Genomic DNA, 18,790 nt, shown 5'->3' on the forward strand with positions numbered 1-18,790 from the left:
TCCTGGATAGGATGATAGGATGAAACGTCCAATATATGCAAAGTTTGTTTTGGCCCATGATTAAGCACTTCTCAAAAATTATTAAAATCGTACAAAAACTGCACAACATCACGCCAGTCTTCGAATGCGTGACCAAAAGTATCACCACTGTATTTGTTATTTAGACCGACCGATTTTCGTGGTGCGTGAGAATGATCTTTTAAACGGCCGAGGCGTCTATTAAATTTTAGGGGTCCTGCATGAGGCAGGGCGTTGAATAGATAAAAGGCGTTTATTAGAGAGGGGGGAGGGGAGGAGTTACTTCAATTTTACTGCAACAGCGTCAACAAAACAAGAAGATGCGTATTTTGCTCGCGGAATAAAATAGAAAACAGAGTACGAATGGGAGACTAATCTAATCTGCGCTAATGCAAAGCCTATGCAGGTGTCGTTCATTGTTCGATATGTCTTCATTGTCAACAGGGTCAATGACTGAGTCATAAAATAAACAAACTACAAATTATCTTGTTGCCTTTATTAGAGAGGGGCATCTAATACAGTTTTACACGTCACGGGAGGCGAATATAAGATAAGAAGTGTTTATTTGAGAGTGGACGCTTATTAGATCATTTACGATAAACCTATACTTCTTTAGACAAGGAAGAGTCATTCAATAAACCGGTTGTATTAACTGTTTCTGCAATTGATCGTTTTAACATGCAAATGCATGTAAATGATCGTTTCATTGAGACTCACTAGACGTGAAATCAAAAATTTCGTTTTCTTCAAAAAATAAAAATATTTCAATAAAAAACAAAATAACGTTTTTAGCTTTACTAAGGGATACCTGTAGGCAGAAGATGAGTGAACTCTCTGTTTTTTAGCCTCGCGAAAAAAATCATATTTGTTTAAATTTGTGGAACCTTCTTCTAAAAAGCTTTTATGAATTGTTTTAGAGTTTTTCAGCAGGGGCTTCACTACTCCGTACTTAAACTCCTGGCTGGCACATCAGTTCATTTATCATAGCGGTATATTTTGTAAAAACCATTATAAAGTAAAGGATAGGGAAACACTCAATTGATTAGCATAACAGTGCCAAAGAAACAAAAAATGCAGAAAAAAGGCGTAACCGACCTATTTTTCATTTGTTGAGCTTTGTGACATATCATGGAAATATGCCCAGCAGACAAAAGTACTTTTGTATCGTTACCTTTTTGCCTGGTATCTTCAAAGATGACCTCTTCAGACACCAAATCAATAGTTTTGGACCAATCAGAAAAAGACTCAAACTGAAACTTGGATTTGATGAAGTCAATCCTGGCCAAAGATGGAAGCTGAGTGTGGTCTGCATTCTCCTCTGGATGTTCAAACAGTTGTATAGGTAGAAGCTCCAAACTTACATTGACGAGATCTATGCTCATTCTCAGGCTTGTCCATACTTCTTCTGCCTCTGGAGGCTAAATAGAAAAGATGATATTATTAATTGTTACGAAAATGTAATGCAAGACTGAGTTGCTACTCCTAAATATCTGTAAACTTTGCTACATTGAAACTTTCAAACTTGGTACGATAACTAAATTTTCCATGAGCTTTTTAGTTATGATATTTTATAATTAAACCTTTTGCGGTTCTACATCTACGACTAGAGAGGTTGAATTGTCCATATTGAGGAATGTGTGCACATTCTAGACTACAAGAGAGGTTGACTGCATCTTCATGGCTTTTATCCTCATTCCGAACAGCTTTCACATCTTCCCGGTATTCTTAACCTTTCTAGATCTAGATTTACTTGAGCACGAACTATGCCACTGACACTACGACACTATCGAAATTAAAAAGCCTATCTGTCAACATCATGGAGATGTAACTTGTCAGCGACACTAATGAGTCACTGTATCTTTCAATGACCACGTTTCTTATGGCAAATGACTTTTTACATTGAAGGGTAAACTCGTGCAGACAAAAACAAGTAAAAACGGGCGTTATTCACCTTTCCAAGTGGATCTCGGATGACAGATGATGGTCTCTCAAATTCTTCGAGAGGTTCTCCAAGGTTTTCTCCCAGCATTCCAAGGATGAAACAGTACTGGGAATAATCCAAAGATGCACACACTGAAGACAAACGCCCACTGAAGTTGATGTCTGGAACTGAAACATATTTACAAGTTATCTCTGTTTATTGATAAGTAATCGAATTGTAAACATCCTTCATTGTGGTTGTTGTGACAGGTCCACAGCCAGAGCAAACGTTAGTCGAAAGTACCATATCGCTTTCAATCCTTCGTCATAAATTGTTTGAACTATGCTCTATAGTCTGGAATCGAATAGTCTCACATTGCTTCAGGTGCTTTCAGTTTCTATCTTAATAAGAGGCCATGTTCACCACATGGCCGAGTTACTGTTCTTCTGGTGGTTGTGGTCCTGTCATTTCAATTGGATCGTTTCAAAATTAAAATGAATCTTGCTCTTTTGGAGACAATTTCTAGGCTTAAAATCAAACCAGTGTAATCATTCAGAATTCAGAACCATTTCGTCACTATCAAACGTTCTGGTGACAGCTATTAAGTTTTTAACAGAAGCATATCACCTAGAAGCGTCCAACTTCCCTTATGGCTTTGGAACAATGCTGGGGATTATTCGCAACCAATCAGAAACGCGGATTTTTTTTTTGCCCATATATGGAATCGCGTGTAGCTCCAAAAAAATGGCGGCCGCTATGGGAAAACCCACATAAAGTCAAGAAGATGGTCTCAAAAGCAATGATTTAGGCGATTCTGGCGGTTTGCTAAGCTGGAAAGTCTAAGGCATTTGAAGATATATTTGAAATGATCTGCAGGGAGGTCAGGGATGCATTTGAGGTTTAACTGGAGCATTATCTGCGAATTGGAACTCGAGTCGAATACTATATAATACTGCAGACATGCATGTATACGCTTCATTCACTCCGCAGCATTTTCTTGTTCAAAAATACCGATGTATTGCACCTCGACCACAGACAACGACATCACCCAGGCCAATAGCAATGAACTCTGTAAATATTGAAAGAGAATCCGCGAGAGTTCAAGAACTACGATGCTTCAAACATGCCCAACAGACGAGACCGTACAGCGAGTGACGAGATTTAATTTATAGCATCGATCGAAAGCTCCACATCTTCATCCAAATTCATGGCGTTCGGTGATAGACACTGCTCTGTATTCCTACACGATTTATCCGGAAGGATCCTGACCAAGTTCTAACACAGGTATCGTTCCCGTGTCGCTTCATGTTTCCGCAAATGGATGATATGTCATCAAAGTTCTAATCGTGACACCTCGCTGAACGATGCATTTGGGCAAGATGCTACCTCTCTTATTACAGTTCTCACTCATATTCCAGGCCTTGAAGCTCCAGCGACCTCATTACAGCCTGAACGTGGGGTTTTCCGTTTGAAAGAACTGACAGTAAGCGATGCCTTTTAATTTCGATTAATTCTTAAGTTGATTCCAATAATAATTACAAATATGATAGGCCATAAAGACAAATATATTTACTCAAATTAGATCAGATTGGAAATATGCTGGAAATGTCTAGATGAATTTATGTCACATTTCAAGGAAATGTGCAAAATAGATTGATAAGCGTTGGAGTGGCTTAAAAGTCTAGTCTTAATGGTAAGATTGCTTTCATTGTAGTTGTAAATTGTTTACACTAAGAACTAAACTTGGCTGTGTCCAGCCATTTTTTTCATAGCAGATGGGTTCAGTATATATATGCATGTTGTAATAAGTTTTTTTTCTAAATCTTTGTGCAAGACTGAACCAAATCCAATTCCAGTTACCGAAAGCCGTTAAGTCATTAATATTGCATTTAAGCTGTGTTATCAACTCTTTGACTTATCAGAATTTATAGGTAATTCCAGGGATGTAAAATATATACGTCCACTATAGCCTGTAAGCAAACCTCCTTCAGAAAGCCTGAACTTGTTGGCACCAGATAATGGCACACCCATTTATATTTGAGTATTCTTTTACATTATGGAACTCGAGTAACATAAATTTATGGACCACACACATGCAAAGAAAAAAGAGGCAGTAACTGACAACGAGGTGGGTTATTATATATAAACTGTAAAACATGCAGACTGTTTCATGTATTTTTAGTGCTGCATGTAGTGAAAATTTAACTGCAATATTGTAATACAGAAGTATCACAGTGAATAAATAAAGCATTGTTTTTCAAATATATCAACAGCTTTTCTAGTGACTATAATAATGTTGTTAGGTAAGTCATGGAAACAAAACAATATGGTAAAAAGTGCAGTTTTTTTCATAACTCTGATACATTTGTTTAATTTATACATTAATGAAGGCTGGTGTAAAATGGAAAAAAGGAAATCTAAAAATGGTGCTGCTGTTACAATGCAGGATCAATTTGTTTTCCTAGGCTTTTTAGTACTAGCTTTTGTTCAATATTAGGGGAAATTTGTTTACAAATCATTGTTGGTTATTTCCTCAAATCTCATGGATGTCAAACAGAAGTAATTATACAATGCACTTGCTTTGGCTGCAAGAGAGCCCAAAATTGTGACCACTTTTAATTAATTCATATACTTTTGTGCAGATTTCCAATCATAAGTCAACCGGACTAAAATTGTGTTTGGATAATGACTGCACAAAAGAATGTATATTAATTAAAAGTAATTACATTTTTAATTTGTGCTCTTTGTCATAAGAAATTAATAAAAGGCTTCATACACCAGTGATGCCCCCTTACCAGATAAGCGCTTCTTGTTTCCTATGTATGAAGTATTGGCTAGCTTTATTATGGCAGTAGATTATGGCAGCTTTATTATGGCAGTACATGAATTAATTTATACTCATTCCTATAAAAGCAATCCTCAGCATCACTTGTCTCTCCTGGGTTTTATGCTCAATGTGCTAGCTCCTCTAAGCATTTCAGTGATCTTACAAACTCCTTACCTCTGACATTGTAAACCTCACCACAAAAGTCTGTTATACAAGTCCTGTTATGGTTTAGATGTTATTTAGCAAAAGCAAATTAATTCTGTTGTTTACTGTAAATGCTCAGCTACAAAGCCCCCCTTAGTTTGGCATCCCCATTCTATTAATTAATACCACCCCATCTCCAAGATTGTCAAACATGACAATTTTTGAGCAGCTGAAAATTATATTTGGGGATTTTGATTAATTGTCTTTGAATCTGTGCTGTAACACTCTTCTGGGCTTATAAACTATTAATCAAGCTTTTTTGACTGGGTATTCCCACATGTTAAACTGGCATTTGCTACAAGGAGATAATAATTAATGCCAGTACTTTGAGAAAGCTACAGAATTCAAGAGGAGTACATAAATATAAAAGTTAAAATGACACACATTTATAATATAAAAGAAGCATTATAAATATTGCTTCATACTCTTGTTTGAAATTTATTTTAAAACAATTATTCATGGAAGATACTGGACCAATATTGGAATGGCAAAATAGTAGGAGATATTTTTTTATTTCTTCAAATGAAATTACAGGCTAATTCTGTTGAGAATGTTCAAGAATCAGTTTGAATTAAAAAAAGAGTAAGGGTAAAGCTTGAAGAAATTATTTTCACACAAAAAAACTACATGTATTTTCAATTGCTGTCGTGATGTTTATTTAAAAATTAGTGACGCTTTTTACAGATTTAAATGCTTCGTTCTATATATACAAGCACGAATTGCTAAACCAATTTTCCTTGATATAAACAGCGCTGATCTTTGTGCACAGGATTCTTTTGAAACTCTACTTCGCCTTCGAAAGCGAGTGCACAATTTTGTATACCCTCATTCATCTTAATACGAATGGCGACAAAACCTAGTTTTAAAAGAGAAGTATCGTCCTCTTCAACGTACATGTTGATGTACCTCAACTATAAACACTGTACTAACTCTGAACGAACTCTTCATGTAGGTAACAAAACGTGAACGAGTACGGTTCAGCTCGAAGATGACCTACATCACTGCTGCACAAACTCATAACACCTTACCTGTAACCTTGAATACCTGCCTGAGTTTCCTTTTACTTTCTCGGAAAATGGATTAAAAAAACTTGTAAGCTTATGTGCGCTTCAATTCTTCAATGAATGAATGAACGGAAATTATGCATGTCTGCAGTATTCGACTCGAGTTGACAAATTTCCAATTCGCAGATAATGCTCCAAATTAAACCTCAAACGCATCCCTGACCTCCCATCTTAAAATGTCTTAGACTTTCCAGCTTGGCAAACCGCCAGAATCGCCTAAATCGTTGCTTTTCAGACCATTTTCTTTGACTTTATGTGGGTTTTCCCGTAGCGGCCGCCATTTTTTTGGAGCTACACACGATTCCATATAAGGGCAAAAAAAATCCGCGTTTCTGATTGGTTGCGAATAATCCCCAGCATTGTTCCAAAGCCATAAGGGAAGTTGGACGCTTCTAGGTGATATGCTTCTGGTTTTTAACTAGTTCTATCTAAGTTGTAAAGAGAAGCATCACAAGCTTTGTCCTATAGTACAAGAGGTCTTGAGAAGCAAAAGGTAATGTAAAAACTGTTGGTCATTAAAGTTCATTGTACATGCGTGCGTTAAGTCATCGAAAAGTTACCTGCTCTACTAAATGCCCAGTCCAAGTTTCGTTCTACTGTTAAATTCAGTCTGCACTTCTCCTTCAACAGCTTTAAGCCCTGCAATCAAACAAATAGGAAAACGTCTTAGACGAACTCTCAAGGACTGACAGACAGATAGATAGATAGACAGACAGACAGATAGACAGACAGACAGACAGATAGACAGACAGACAGACAGACAGACAGACAGAAGTCGAGTCTATTTGACCTATAGCTTAATTTCACACCTGGCTTCTGTAGGAGAATTCCAAGGTGGCCTGCTGATTGTTGGCATTTACTCTTGTGGCTGTAAACAGATCCATGTCCACCAATTCAATGTGCATACTGTCTAGCAAGCAGGTATGATGTGGGCGAGTAAGTCCTACAAGCAATGAGGAAACAGATGTTAACCCAACAAACAAGCAAGTAACACCAAATGACAACTGAAGATCTTTGGTCCTTTATACAATGTACTATTATAGCCTTGTTTTCATTGCATTCCTGAAATATATAACTCTGCACGCAGTTTACTCTCTTGGATGGTCGGTGTCCCTTCCTTTTTTAACGGATTATCTACGAAAAAATCTAATTGATTTCTTTTACTCGCGTTCGTTCGAATTCCGTTTTTTGAGTTTTCATTTTCAAATGCCTCTTTCAGGGTTAAGTCTTGCAAAAAAGATGGCAACAATAGAAGTAACCCCAACTTTCTTTAACATTTCTGACACATGTACCTCATTATCTGACCGCAGTAAAAGCTTTTAAATGAATCTATCAACTAGAAATTTTTTGCACGAACTTCTTGACAACAAAGAAATACTTACCAGAATCTGTCTGTGATTGTGACCTTGGCCTGTTTTTAGAATGTGCCAATGTACCAGGCGAACCTTCCCAAAGAAAGCCATTAGCAACGTTGAGGTTGCCAAGGTCAGCTACCAGCATGTGAGAAGACTTAGCTGAGCGTGGCACAAGAATGACAGGATTGCCAGCCTTGATGTCAAGTGCTACTCGAGTTCCTCTTCCAAACATCCATGAAACCTGTAAGGGCAACCCAGACACTACGTTTACACAGATAGGAGTTCACAGCAACTTAACTATAAGACGTGAAGAAAAGTGCTCATTAGCCTTCGTACCACGCATCCCTATATTGCGTTTACTTCTTCCACATTTAAACAGCATAAGAATCAACCAACACTGGAAAGATTAGACTGTTTTGATTATTAGCATATACATCAAGATTATCAGTCCATTGAGAAAGGGACGTGGATAAGAGAAAGGGATTCGATTAGTCCCGGAAACTCTCCTTCAAGATTCAATTTGACGTTAATTGCTGGACTCACAGAAGAGTCTCCAAAATGGTGTATTAAATAATTTGCATATTCAGGTATGGACAAGTCTTATCAAGTTAACACCAATACCAACTTGAAATTTCATTGTGATGCGTTTGTAAGGGTACAGGTAACGCTAGAGAACACTGACAAATATCACAAGCTAATTTGTCTTTACTCACGAGTAAGCTCCTACGAGCCGACCTTTTGCAGATTATTCAACCTAATGACAAAAAAACTTCTTCTATACCTTTTCTACAAATATGATCAAAACTTTTTTATGTCTCAATTAGTCAGTTACCTCGTTTCCTTCTGAAGCAGCCCTCATCCTGCCTAACACCTCCTGTAGCTGTAGATAGTGTTGAAAGAACACCACCAACTCTGTCTGGAATCGCTTGGTGTGCACATACTGCACAGATGACATGCGTAACTTGAGACTCATGTCATTGGCCCGTTGTAAGTCGGGATCAGGGTCGCCAAACTTGAAGAAATCAAAACTCAGCGCTTCCTCTCCAAATGTTGTGAACCTGATAAATAAGAACAATGCATCAAGATGGACAGGCATACTAAACTGAAGCTAAGTGTCACAATTTATTGTGACGAGGGTTGATGCAAAAACAAAAAATATTCCTATCCATCTCCTTAGTATATCATTCAGTTTGCAATCAAAAGAACGAACCAATCACTTTTACTCTTCCGGAACCCCTAATATAGTTCAATCTTCTATAAAGGCACCTTAGAGACCGAGTCTGACAGCATCTCCCTATAGAAGATGTCAACTTACTGGAGATTTTACATGCATTGTTTGTGTGTAGCTGGGACTATAACTTGGTGTCTACTCAAAAGAAGTGTCTGCTTTAAGGACGTGTTTTTATTGGATTCAGATCCAACAGCAAAGACCACTCACCATCAGAACCCAGAGAACATCTATGTGAATAAAGCTAACCTGTTCTTGAGCCGACTCTCATCTAGCAAATAAACACTGAGTAGCGTCCATGTTTTTTTTTTTTTAATGAACTTTATTGACAACACACAAACTTTACATGAAATTAGTTACAAAGAAAAAGGGAACAAAAAAAATGCTAAAATAACAATAATATAGTTTACATAAAATTAACATATATTTTTAATTACAGTTATAATACTTTATACAGTTACCCTGCTCTACTTGTACGATTATGATACTCTACCACTACTCTAGCGTCCATGTTTTGAGCATAAGCAAAAAAGAAACTTACTTTTCTCTGTACAAAGTTCCATGTGGAGACATGTCTGTCACAGACATGCTGGACAATCTACCCTTGGCAGCAAAGTTTCCATCTTGCATGTTGATGTGTGTAAAAAAAACAAAAGCCTTGACTTTCGCTATGGGATATCTTGTCTTGCTTAACGTCAGAGTCAAAGCAGACACTTGAAATTTGACATCCGTGTTGATGCTTTCATTCTCGATCTGTTCTGCAGCTTTGAACAAATAAACAGCACAAGTATATAGCATGACAAAGGCCTTGCACTGAGTTTAATTTTGACAACTTCTTTACTGTTGAACATTCATACAATGAACTTTCTTCCTTCATTATTTTGTTTGCTTAATTTTAAAGTGTATCTGGTGTTTGTCATAAACGCAACTTTGTACATCTTGGGCAAAATATTTGTTACAGTGTAAATACTATTAGGAACATATAATACTATTGTCTTGATGCTCAATACAACATCATTCGTAACATACACAAATTCTCAAAAAGAAGCTTGAAATTAATCATCCACAGTAAGAAGAAAGGCGAAAAGGTCCTGTGTTTACTATTGGAATTTATAACATAACTCAGGTACTACGCACGCTCTAATTGGTCAAAAACCTATATACTATTGTACAGGGAAAGTCTCGCTTCTGCCCCGAAATGGCCGCGCTACGCTCGATTATCATAAGGAGGGAGAATAAAAGTAAGTTTTATGTATTCTTTTGGTCTATATGCATCAGATTCCAACACCACAGCTTTGGAACTGTCTCTTAATCAAGATCTCGACAAGCTATCATCGTGGTTTTCCTCAAATTATTTATCTATTTATCAAAATAAAACCCAAGCGATGATTCTGGGAAACTATACTCAAGGACCTGAACTTCATAAAGGCGACTCTACCTATCGAAATAACCATCTCGCTGAAGATTCCTGGTGTTCAAATTGACAATATTAAAAAGCTGTCTTTTAAGGAACACATATCAGCTAGCTGTTTTAAAAAAGGTCTACGCTAGAATTGGAGCTCTTAGACGACTGAAGAAATTAGTCCCTGGTTATGTTGCAGTTCTCCTCTACAAGGCGCACATCCTGCCCCACCTAGAATACTCAGCCCTCTTTTGCTGGGAATAAACAAAACGTTAAATAAAAAACTCGAATCTGCAAACCAGTATGCTTTGAAGACTTAACTAAACAGTGGGAACAGTGTTGATTATAAAACAACATTGCAGTAACTATATCTTTTATTCAACTGCATTATGAACAACGGGCCTAACTACATTTCAAACTTATTTTTCATAAATATATAATTGTTATTTTCAAGCCAGAGCTCAGTATTACAGTACATGTACTTTGAGCCATACCACAGACTCCACTACACTAAGACCTAAAGGCCTCATAATGGAAAGAGGCTGCAATTTCACACACTACATTGACAATACTCTACCTACCTTCCATTTGACTCAGCTGCTGATTTTCATTGACAGCCTCGTTCCACTGATGAGGCTGTGGAGATGTGGTGTTTGGACTTGAGGGTTGGGAGGTAGGGGGCTGCTGTGGCACTCCAATTCCAAAAAACTCTAAGACGATAACCCAGGTTTGTAAATTCAAATTTGCTTCCAGTGAGTTGAAGTCCACATTTATGAAACGGTTTACCTGTTAAAAATAAGTTATTTAAATTATGATGATCTACTCAGCAAAAAAATCTACTTCGCAAAAAATTGATACAGCTATATACCATTACAGGATGAAGGATGTATTCGGTACTTAGTGATTTTTTAAAAAAAAGCTTTATCATCATAAACACCCAAGTCACACAGACCATTGAATGTCATTTTACTTTTTTAACCCCAAAAGACTTTATTCATCGTGTATAAATAACGGATATCTTTCTGTAACTATCTACGTTAATCCTTTTGAAAAATAATTAATGTACACAACAACAAAACAGCGTTTACTTTAACATGTATGTCTTCGACTGTGGTACGAAGCAAGATGACATGTAAGATTTTCTATCCCATGGACGCCATCATTAGCACAAAACAAACAAAATCATAAATTGCAGCTTGTACAAAGATTGACTGTTAGGCGAGGCAATGCCGTCAGAATTAACAGTGTTTGTATGGGAATCCGATAATTTTTTCACAAATTGAATTCTGCACAATTTATGAATGGTAAAGTTAAGATATTAACGATTCTCCAAATTTGACTGATGTAGCTGTGCTAGAAAACGTTCAGTTCCGTTTTAAATTTTTCCATACATTTGTCTATATTTTCTCTGCAGATTTACGTTCCGGTTCAGTGAGTTGACGCGTTTCGTGGGAATTAAGAAATAGAAAACATGTTCCGTGTTTCTATCGAGTTATAGAAACACGAGTGGAAGTATAGGAGAACGAGAAATGCTGTGGGAACACGAGTCGATAGACGAGTGTTTCCACAGCTTTTTCAAGTTCTCCCAAACTTTCACGAGTGTTTCTATAACTTGATAGAAACACGGAAAACGTGTTTTCTATTTCTTTTAGAAAACAGCACAAAGAAAATAACGCACATAAAGCAATATTAAATGCTTTATTTAACATCAAAACGCAGATTCTCTTCACCTCGCGGTTTTACGTCATGAACATAATCAACCAATCATAGTAAGGGAGTCGATGAACAGAAATAAATCAACTGTTCAACATTTGCTTCAAGGCTAAAATTTACCGTTTTTTGGTTAAACAAACAAAGAAAACAGCCTCCAAAGTTAACGTAATTATGAGAAATAACTAAGCCGATGGTTAAACTGAAGTCAAGCACTGGAAGGAGTCAAGAACTGTGGTTTTATTTCGCCTCATCGACCTAACCGAATGGTTTCAGACGACCGACGCTGCCGATCGAGCGACTCGAACCTTGGAGGTGAAAGTACATTATTTTTCTGTTAAAAGAAGTTTGACTCGGCATTCTGGATGAATATTTTGTTTTGTTGAGGAGCTGTGAATAGTTCTGAAGTGCTGCAAAGCCTAGAATGGAATGAAGTTGTGCCAATTCATATACTTCTTTGAAAGGTCAGCCGCTTCGATAATTTCTTTCACAGACTATTTTTGAATGTGTGACGGGCTCTGCAAACATCTTACTCGCTTGTTTCCAAGTGTGCAAATATTTGTTTAGTCTTAACCTGGTTTTTGTCAGCTGTGACATTAAAATTTGGCACAATTCTTAGTTGTTATGTTTGCATTGCTTATTTCAGCGCCGTGAATGTTAATTGCCGTGTCAACGACAACTGTCTGTGTCTCCATCGAGTTATAGAAACTAAAAATGTAACTGAGCGCTTTCTAGCCCAGCTATATCCTTCAAATCAATTTTGGTGAATAAAGTATTTTGCCTAGTACATGTATCTTTACTTTACGATTCATAAGTTGTCCAGAAATTAATTTTTGAAAAAAAATATTTGCCAACGGATTCCCATACAAACACTGTACTGTAAATTCTGACAGCGTTGCCTACCATGTCAGGATGACGTCAAAAACCGTGACAAGGTCAATTACTAGTCAAGATACAAACCGCAAGTTATTGGCTATCAGTTCGAGCTGTTATGCATCTCGCTAGCTAAAGAAAATAATGCAAACATTTACTCACAGACAGGACACCTACCGAACTGTACTTGGTAGTAAACTCGTCATCTTTCTTGTCAACCAAAAGAACGCTAATGTGCACAAGGTTATTCCCTTTCTTTTCTTTAATCGCAGTACTTGAAGTTCTCAAGTCCTCCATTGAGGAGTCACTGTCCGTGGAGACATTAACAGAGGGCATTGAAGGAAATTTCTGATTCTTCAACAGAGGTCGTAAAGGAGCCAATGAACGAAAAGGCCCCTGCTTGGGAGAAGTAGAAAGACAGTGTGGCAGAGATGAAGAAAAATTTGAGTGAAGCCCAGCTTCTGATACAACAGGGCAAGATGAGGAAAGGCTTGAAGGATAAGCAGAGAGGGAGCGTTCCCTGAAGTGAAACTGACGTGGAGCCGAAGAAAAAATTAGATGCCGATAGGGAGATTCTGGTTCTTGAAGGAGATCTTCAACAAGAAGACCACCAAGGGAGACATCAAACAAAGTTACTGTTGGCTTGGTGTGCTCATAGCTAAGACTAAAGTCATAAAACATTATGTCTACAAAATCATGATCAACTTTGTTGAGTTCGCCACAGAGCTTGAAACTGAAGTGTGGCACTTCAAAAAGTGCTTGTATTGGAGTGGGTTCCTCAGATTCACTTTCGAAATCAGCAGTTGATTCATCAGGCATCTCACGGTCAACATTTTCACCGAAAGTAACATTTGGTACAAATGAAACATGCTTCTCTGGCAAGACCTTTTCTGGAATGCTAGCTTTCAAATTTGATGCTGATAAACTGAAAAAAAACACATGATATTTATGAGTCAAAAGTACAAACAACTAAACGTAATTAAGATTTATTTCCTTAATCATTAAGGTAAGATGCTTTCCTTCTTCTTAAAGTAGCACTCAGAAACAGACGTTTTCAAGCAAATGCATACTGTGATTTAAATCTGATTTGAGTTTTGTATTTAAATGCCAATCCAGTTATATTTTCATTTCTTTCTTTTTGTAGACGTACATGCATATCTGTACTTATTGAGAGAAAAGGAAATATAGAACAAAGCAGCCTATAAAATCTCACACCAAAAGCAAATTTAATGTAAATCACAACAAACAAGACAATGAAGCTGGGAGCAACCGCAATCTAAACTGAAGAAATTATTGGGACAACTAATACATATAATAAGCATTACCGTTCAAATCAATTTTCACTTACAATACATCACAGATCAATGATGGTTATAAGGACATACACAGATGGATATTACAGTCACACACACGCAAACATCATCCCACCTTGGAGAAAGAGTGCTTGGTGATTGACAAGTAGGACTAGCAACAGATGAGGTTTGCATTCCGGCAGGAGGAGGAACAGGTACTGTCTCCTTACTGCCACCAATGTTGTCAATGGTATCAAGCAACTGATGGTAGGAATGAGTAGACAGTTCAACCTGCAGGGGAGTGGCAACTTTTGCCGAGATGTGAATGGTTGGCTTTTTCAAGTTCAGTGACATACGCAATTGACCAACATCTTCCGATCGACGATCAATCATGAGTTCAAATGCTGTTTTGTGAAGAATGTGCGTGCTGCTGGATTTTGCTGATTGGAGGAACTTTCTGCTAGTAAATGATTCTGCATTGGATGGAGATGAAGTCCTTCCTGATCGACCTGTGTCCATTGTCAAACAGTACAAGCTCATGTCCTTTATTTCCACAAACACTCGATCAATGTCATGCTCAACACCTGTAAAGTGTCCTGTGTCACTTTCCTCTTCAACAACTTCTATCAAATGCGTGTTCCTTATAGTGATTTTACCCAAATGAGCAACAAGCATCTCTGTACTTGAGGATGACTTTGGTAACTGAACAACAGGTGAGTCCACTGTGATACAAATGTAAACTCTTCTGTTGGGTTTAAGAGGAGCACTCTCAACAAGGTCGCAGCTGTCTTGAGGAACATCAATGTCACTTTCAAACAATACGCCTCCTTGACGACTTCCAAGACTCCTTTCCTCTTGTCCACCAGTGGTTACAAATGAGGAGGAAAGGTAATCAAGTCCTTCTGCTAGTGCTCTCTTCTTACTGACAAGACCCATGGCCACATTGCTGGCAGCTTGACGCAAGCTCTCTCCAAACTGGGCAGCATACTCGGCATAATCCCCTGCTGATAGCAAAAGTTCAGACAGAAACCTGTGTGTGTGAGTGTACTGAGCAGAGGCCATGTGCACGTTTAACTGAATGTTCCTTATAATTTCTGCAGTATCCATGTCTTTATCAGTGGGTACTTCCACGATAATATTTGGACATTGTCCACCCTTTTTTGGAATCAGCAGTGTGAATGTAAATGCTCTCCGATCACTAGGGCCATCTTGCAGATCTCCATTGGACAAACTGCCACATGTGTACACTGAATGATGCAGAGAGCCCTCTGGAGTGAGATCCGCAATTCTCAGACCTCCAAGAGAGCCATCGATACGCTGACTTTCTCCAAGAGATGCGTTGAGTTGAACTTCGCTAACAGACACTTCTGCTACTTTTCGTACCGATTTTACTCCATTAAGCTTGATGCTTCTTATTACAAGAATACTGATGGACTTGAATGAAGCATTAACCTCTGTAACATCAGACAACTGCTCCTGAAAGACGACAATAAATAATGTAGATGCCAAAAATTAAACGTCATAGAGTACCTGTAGCAAACAACCTTTCTAACAAGCAGAATAAAAGCACTACTTCCTGGAGAAATAAATAGAGGATATCACACAGTGGTGAGAATTAAGATCTGAATTTTATGTTCGAGTGGAAAAAACAATTTCCTAGACTGTTTATTTTTTGCCACGAGAACATAAAAGTTGGCCCATGTCCAATAAGACTTGCAACATAAAGTAAATTTTGGCACATGCTTTAAGGCAAGTGGGAACTGGTTGTGAAAGTAAATCACAATCTGGACCCCTATGATACATTTTTACCTCCTTGCTTTTTGTATAGAAAGCACCGTGCATGATTTCATGTTAAGCCGAACCTTTATTACACTTCAGACCTTTATTACATTTAGGGCCGAAAGTTGTTACACGTAGGACCTTTATTACATTTAGGTCCAAACGTTATTACACTTAGGACCTTTATTACATTGAGGACCAAAATTTATTACACTTAGGACCTTTATTACATTTAGGACCAAAATTTATTACACTTAGGACCTTTATTACATTTAGGGACATTTATTACATTTGAGGCTTCAATGGAGAGTTCTCGCCCCTTAAAGTCGGCCGTTCTTAAATACTTGCCCTTTGGTCTACTTTGCAAGAAACTCCTTAAATTGTTTGGAGTCATGTGAAGTTTCGTTCTTCATGTTTGTAATTTTCTGCTTTTTCCGATGTAACTTCGTATGAATTCTATCAGTGGTCTACATGTATTTGCCAGTAAAACACTCGCGTCTAAATAATAAAATAAAATTTGCCATAACAAGTGACTTACTTCTGCCTGTGGTTGGTATGAATCCATGACAGGTTGCTCTTGCACTGTTGGCAAGTCTCCATAACTGGCTCCAGATTCACCAGACGAGAATGCAGTGCTAAAGAACTGAACTAATGCTGCCAGAGTTTCCTGGTTGGCTACGATCAAAATAAAACGTAAACTGCGTTCAATTAACAAAACAAGTCCACCAACTGAAGTAATATGGTATCCGGACTAAACTTTGTAGTTTATCCTTAAACAGGAACAAAATATATTAACTTTACCCATTACATTTTTTGATAACTGTACTTTCCATCACATAATGTCATTTTAGAAATACTGTCAAAACCACTTCAATACAGACACCAAAGGGACGGGAAAGAACGTCTTTATTATGGAGGCATCTGTATTACAGAGGTAAAGTTTTGTACTAATTTTGGTCTCTCTATATAACAAACAATAAAAAATAACCCAAAACCCAAACTTTTTTAAAAAAAATAAGACCTTTGGATTATTTTTATTGATAAAATGACTCTTTGTTGAAATACACGACGGGCGAAGGGATTTTTACATAAAAATGTCACGTCATTGTCTCTTTATCGGCAAGCATGGCTGGCCCAAGGTAAGTAAAGAGACTTGCACTCGATTTTTGTCGTTTAACTTTGCTTTAACAGCAGTGATAAGTACAACATTTTCAATGGCAGGGAAGATTGTTTTTTGGAATGTATACTTAATCGATTTTTCTGCTGTCATAATTTTGTCGGACAGTTCAGGAAATGAAGGTAAGCAGATTTTGACGTCATCTTTTAATACCGGGACCACTGATCGCGGAACTATTCGCTCTTTACTATGCCAGATAATTAACTATACACCCGCTTTTTGTGGTACGTACACAGCTATCTTTCTACAACCATCGTTCGACCTGCTGTTTGAAATGAGCAAATGAAAACTAATGCATACCGGTGTTAATTTCATGTAAATGAGGCCCAAAGTTCAAAAAGTCAAGCTAGTGGGCTGTGATTGGTGAATTTCGATCCGTCTTGTTTGTTTGGCATATGGAAGCCGCTATAAATGTAACCCTGAGAGCTGCTGTGCATTTCTGTGTTACTTATACATTGCAAGATGGCTTACCGAACAAATGGCAAGGATTGTGACCAAGCTGGATCTCGAAGACACAATCGATCTAAATTTTATTTTCATGAAATTGAGACGGTAAATTTTTCAGTAGACGTGGGCGCCAAATTCAGACAAAATTATTTCATGTCAAATTAAAAATTCAATTTCAATACCAATGAAAAGTCAAAATTTAATAGTTTACCTCAATCTTTTCAGTATTAAATTAAAAAAAGTAATGCTGACGGCATGGCATGAAAATCCCAGTTTATTTATAGTACATTCTCTTGAATAATTTGAATAGTTTTTGCCTTCAGAAGAAAACAAATATTTCCGCAATCAACAAGACAAATGGCACTTACAGGCACGAAGCCAAACAAGGCCTGTGATAAGAAGAGGAAAAAAAAAACAGCAAAAGAGCATCGTTGTTCACTGCTGTGGCTATTTCCGCTGTTAAACAAAGTGAACGACAAAAAAAAAACGAGAGAAAATATCAATGAAAGAGACGCAGTCGGGTAACATTTTTTTAAAGTACGAAAATTCCTGGCTGTCGTGTATTTCAACAAATAGTTATTTAATCGATAAAATTAATCTAAACATATGATTTTTCAAATTATTTTTGCATTTTTAGTATTTTTTGTATCGATTTTATATACTTTACATTTTTTTTTAACATACTGATTTTTTCCCGTTACTCTGTTTCTAGTTACTCCGTTACTGCAGATACATGTACAAAAAATGTTTTTGTAAATCATGCATTTATCTGAACACAAAGATATTTATCAAAATAATTATGTGTCAGGCCATGTCTGCTGAAACTGTAAATAACATGTGGTATAATATTTCTAGCAAACACATGCATGACATGGCACAACATCCGACATGTATAAAGATATCACATCTTACAATTAACATACCAATCACATTGAGTGTGTTAAACTGCAAGTTGGCAAGGTTCAAACCATTGCCATTGGAGCTTTTAGTAGAAGGGCTATCAGGATCAAAGTGCTGGTACTCAAATGTGATAAGATCTTCTTCCCCCATAACGGCTGTTGTCTCACTTGAAAATGAAACATCACTGTCCTGTAACTTTCTCTTGGAACCTGGTCTCACCAAGTCAGCTACCATGGAAAACGCACTCCTTCCCGTCTCAGTAAAGGATTTCTCGCCTAGAAAGCCAGCATAAATAGCATCACGCGAAGTTACATGGTAGTAAACAATAGGGTTTTATGTACAACATTAACAAACAAGGTTATAGAATGACTACTCCAAACTATCATTATGGTGCACTCTGACATGAATACAAATCATCGTCATCATCGTCATCATCATTTATTTGCCACTTTAGAAATTAATACGTACAAAATAACTTAAATAGATAGGGCGAGGAGACCTCCAAGAAACCACAAGGCTTATGGGGGAGGCCACCTCGGGTTAGCAATATATTATTAATTTCGCTGTGAATGTGCAGCTAGGCCAATTTCAGA

The 18,790-nt window shown here is 37.4% G+C and overlaps 1 protein-coding gene across 1 annotated transcript in view; it reads right to left on the minus strand.

Moving 5' to 3' along the window:
* Window positions 1–18,790, minus strand: part of LOC144656671 (intermembrane lipid transfer protein VPS13D-like) — a 138,296-nt gene that overhangs the window by 96,880 nt on the left and 22,626 nt on the right. The window contains exons 24-35 of the mRNA XM_078516914.1: window positions 18,221–18,472; window positions 16,212–16,348; window positions 14,031–15,370; window positions 12,780–13,527; window positions 10,601–10,805; window positions 9,159–9,381; window positions 8,222–8,447; window positions 7,417–7,630; window positions 6,844–6,977; window positions 6,595–6,673; window positions 1,970–2,127; window positions 1,190–1,436 (exon numbers count right to left, since the gene is read on the minus strand). Of these exons, the coding sequence (XP_078373040.1) occupies window positions 1,190–1,436; window positions 1,970–2,127; window positions 6,595–6,673; window positions 6,844–6,977; window positions 7,417–7,630; window positions 8,222–8,447; window positions 9,159–9,381; window positions 10,601–10,805; window positions 12,780–13,527; window positions 14,031–15,370; window positions 16,212–16,348; window positions 18,221–18,472 (3,963 nt within the window). The remainder of the gene's footprint in view (window positions 1–1,189; window positions 1,437–1,969; window positions 2,128–6,594; window positions 6,674–6,843; window positions 6,978–7,416; window positions 7,631–8,221; window positions 8,448–9,158; window positions 9,382–10,600; window positions 10,806–12,779; window positions 13,528–14,030; window positions 15,371–16,211; window positions 16,349–18,220; window positions 18,473–18,790) is intronic.

The sequence above is a fragment of the Oculina patagonica genome, chromosome 6 (assembly GCF_052425735.1).
Source record: "Oculina patagonica isolate OP01 chromosome 6, crgOcupat, whole genome shotgun sequence".
Classification (NCBI taxonomy): domain Eukaryota; kingdom Metazoa; phylum Cnidaria; class Anthozoa; order Scleractinia; family Oculinidae; genus Oculina; species Oculina patagonica.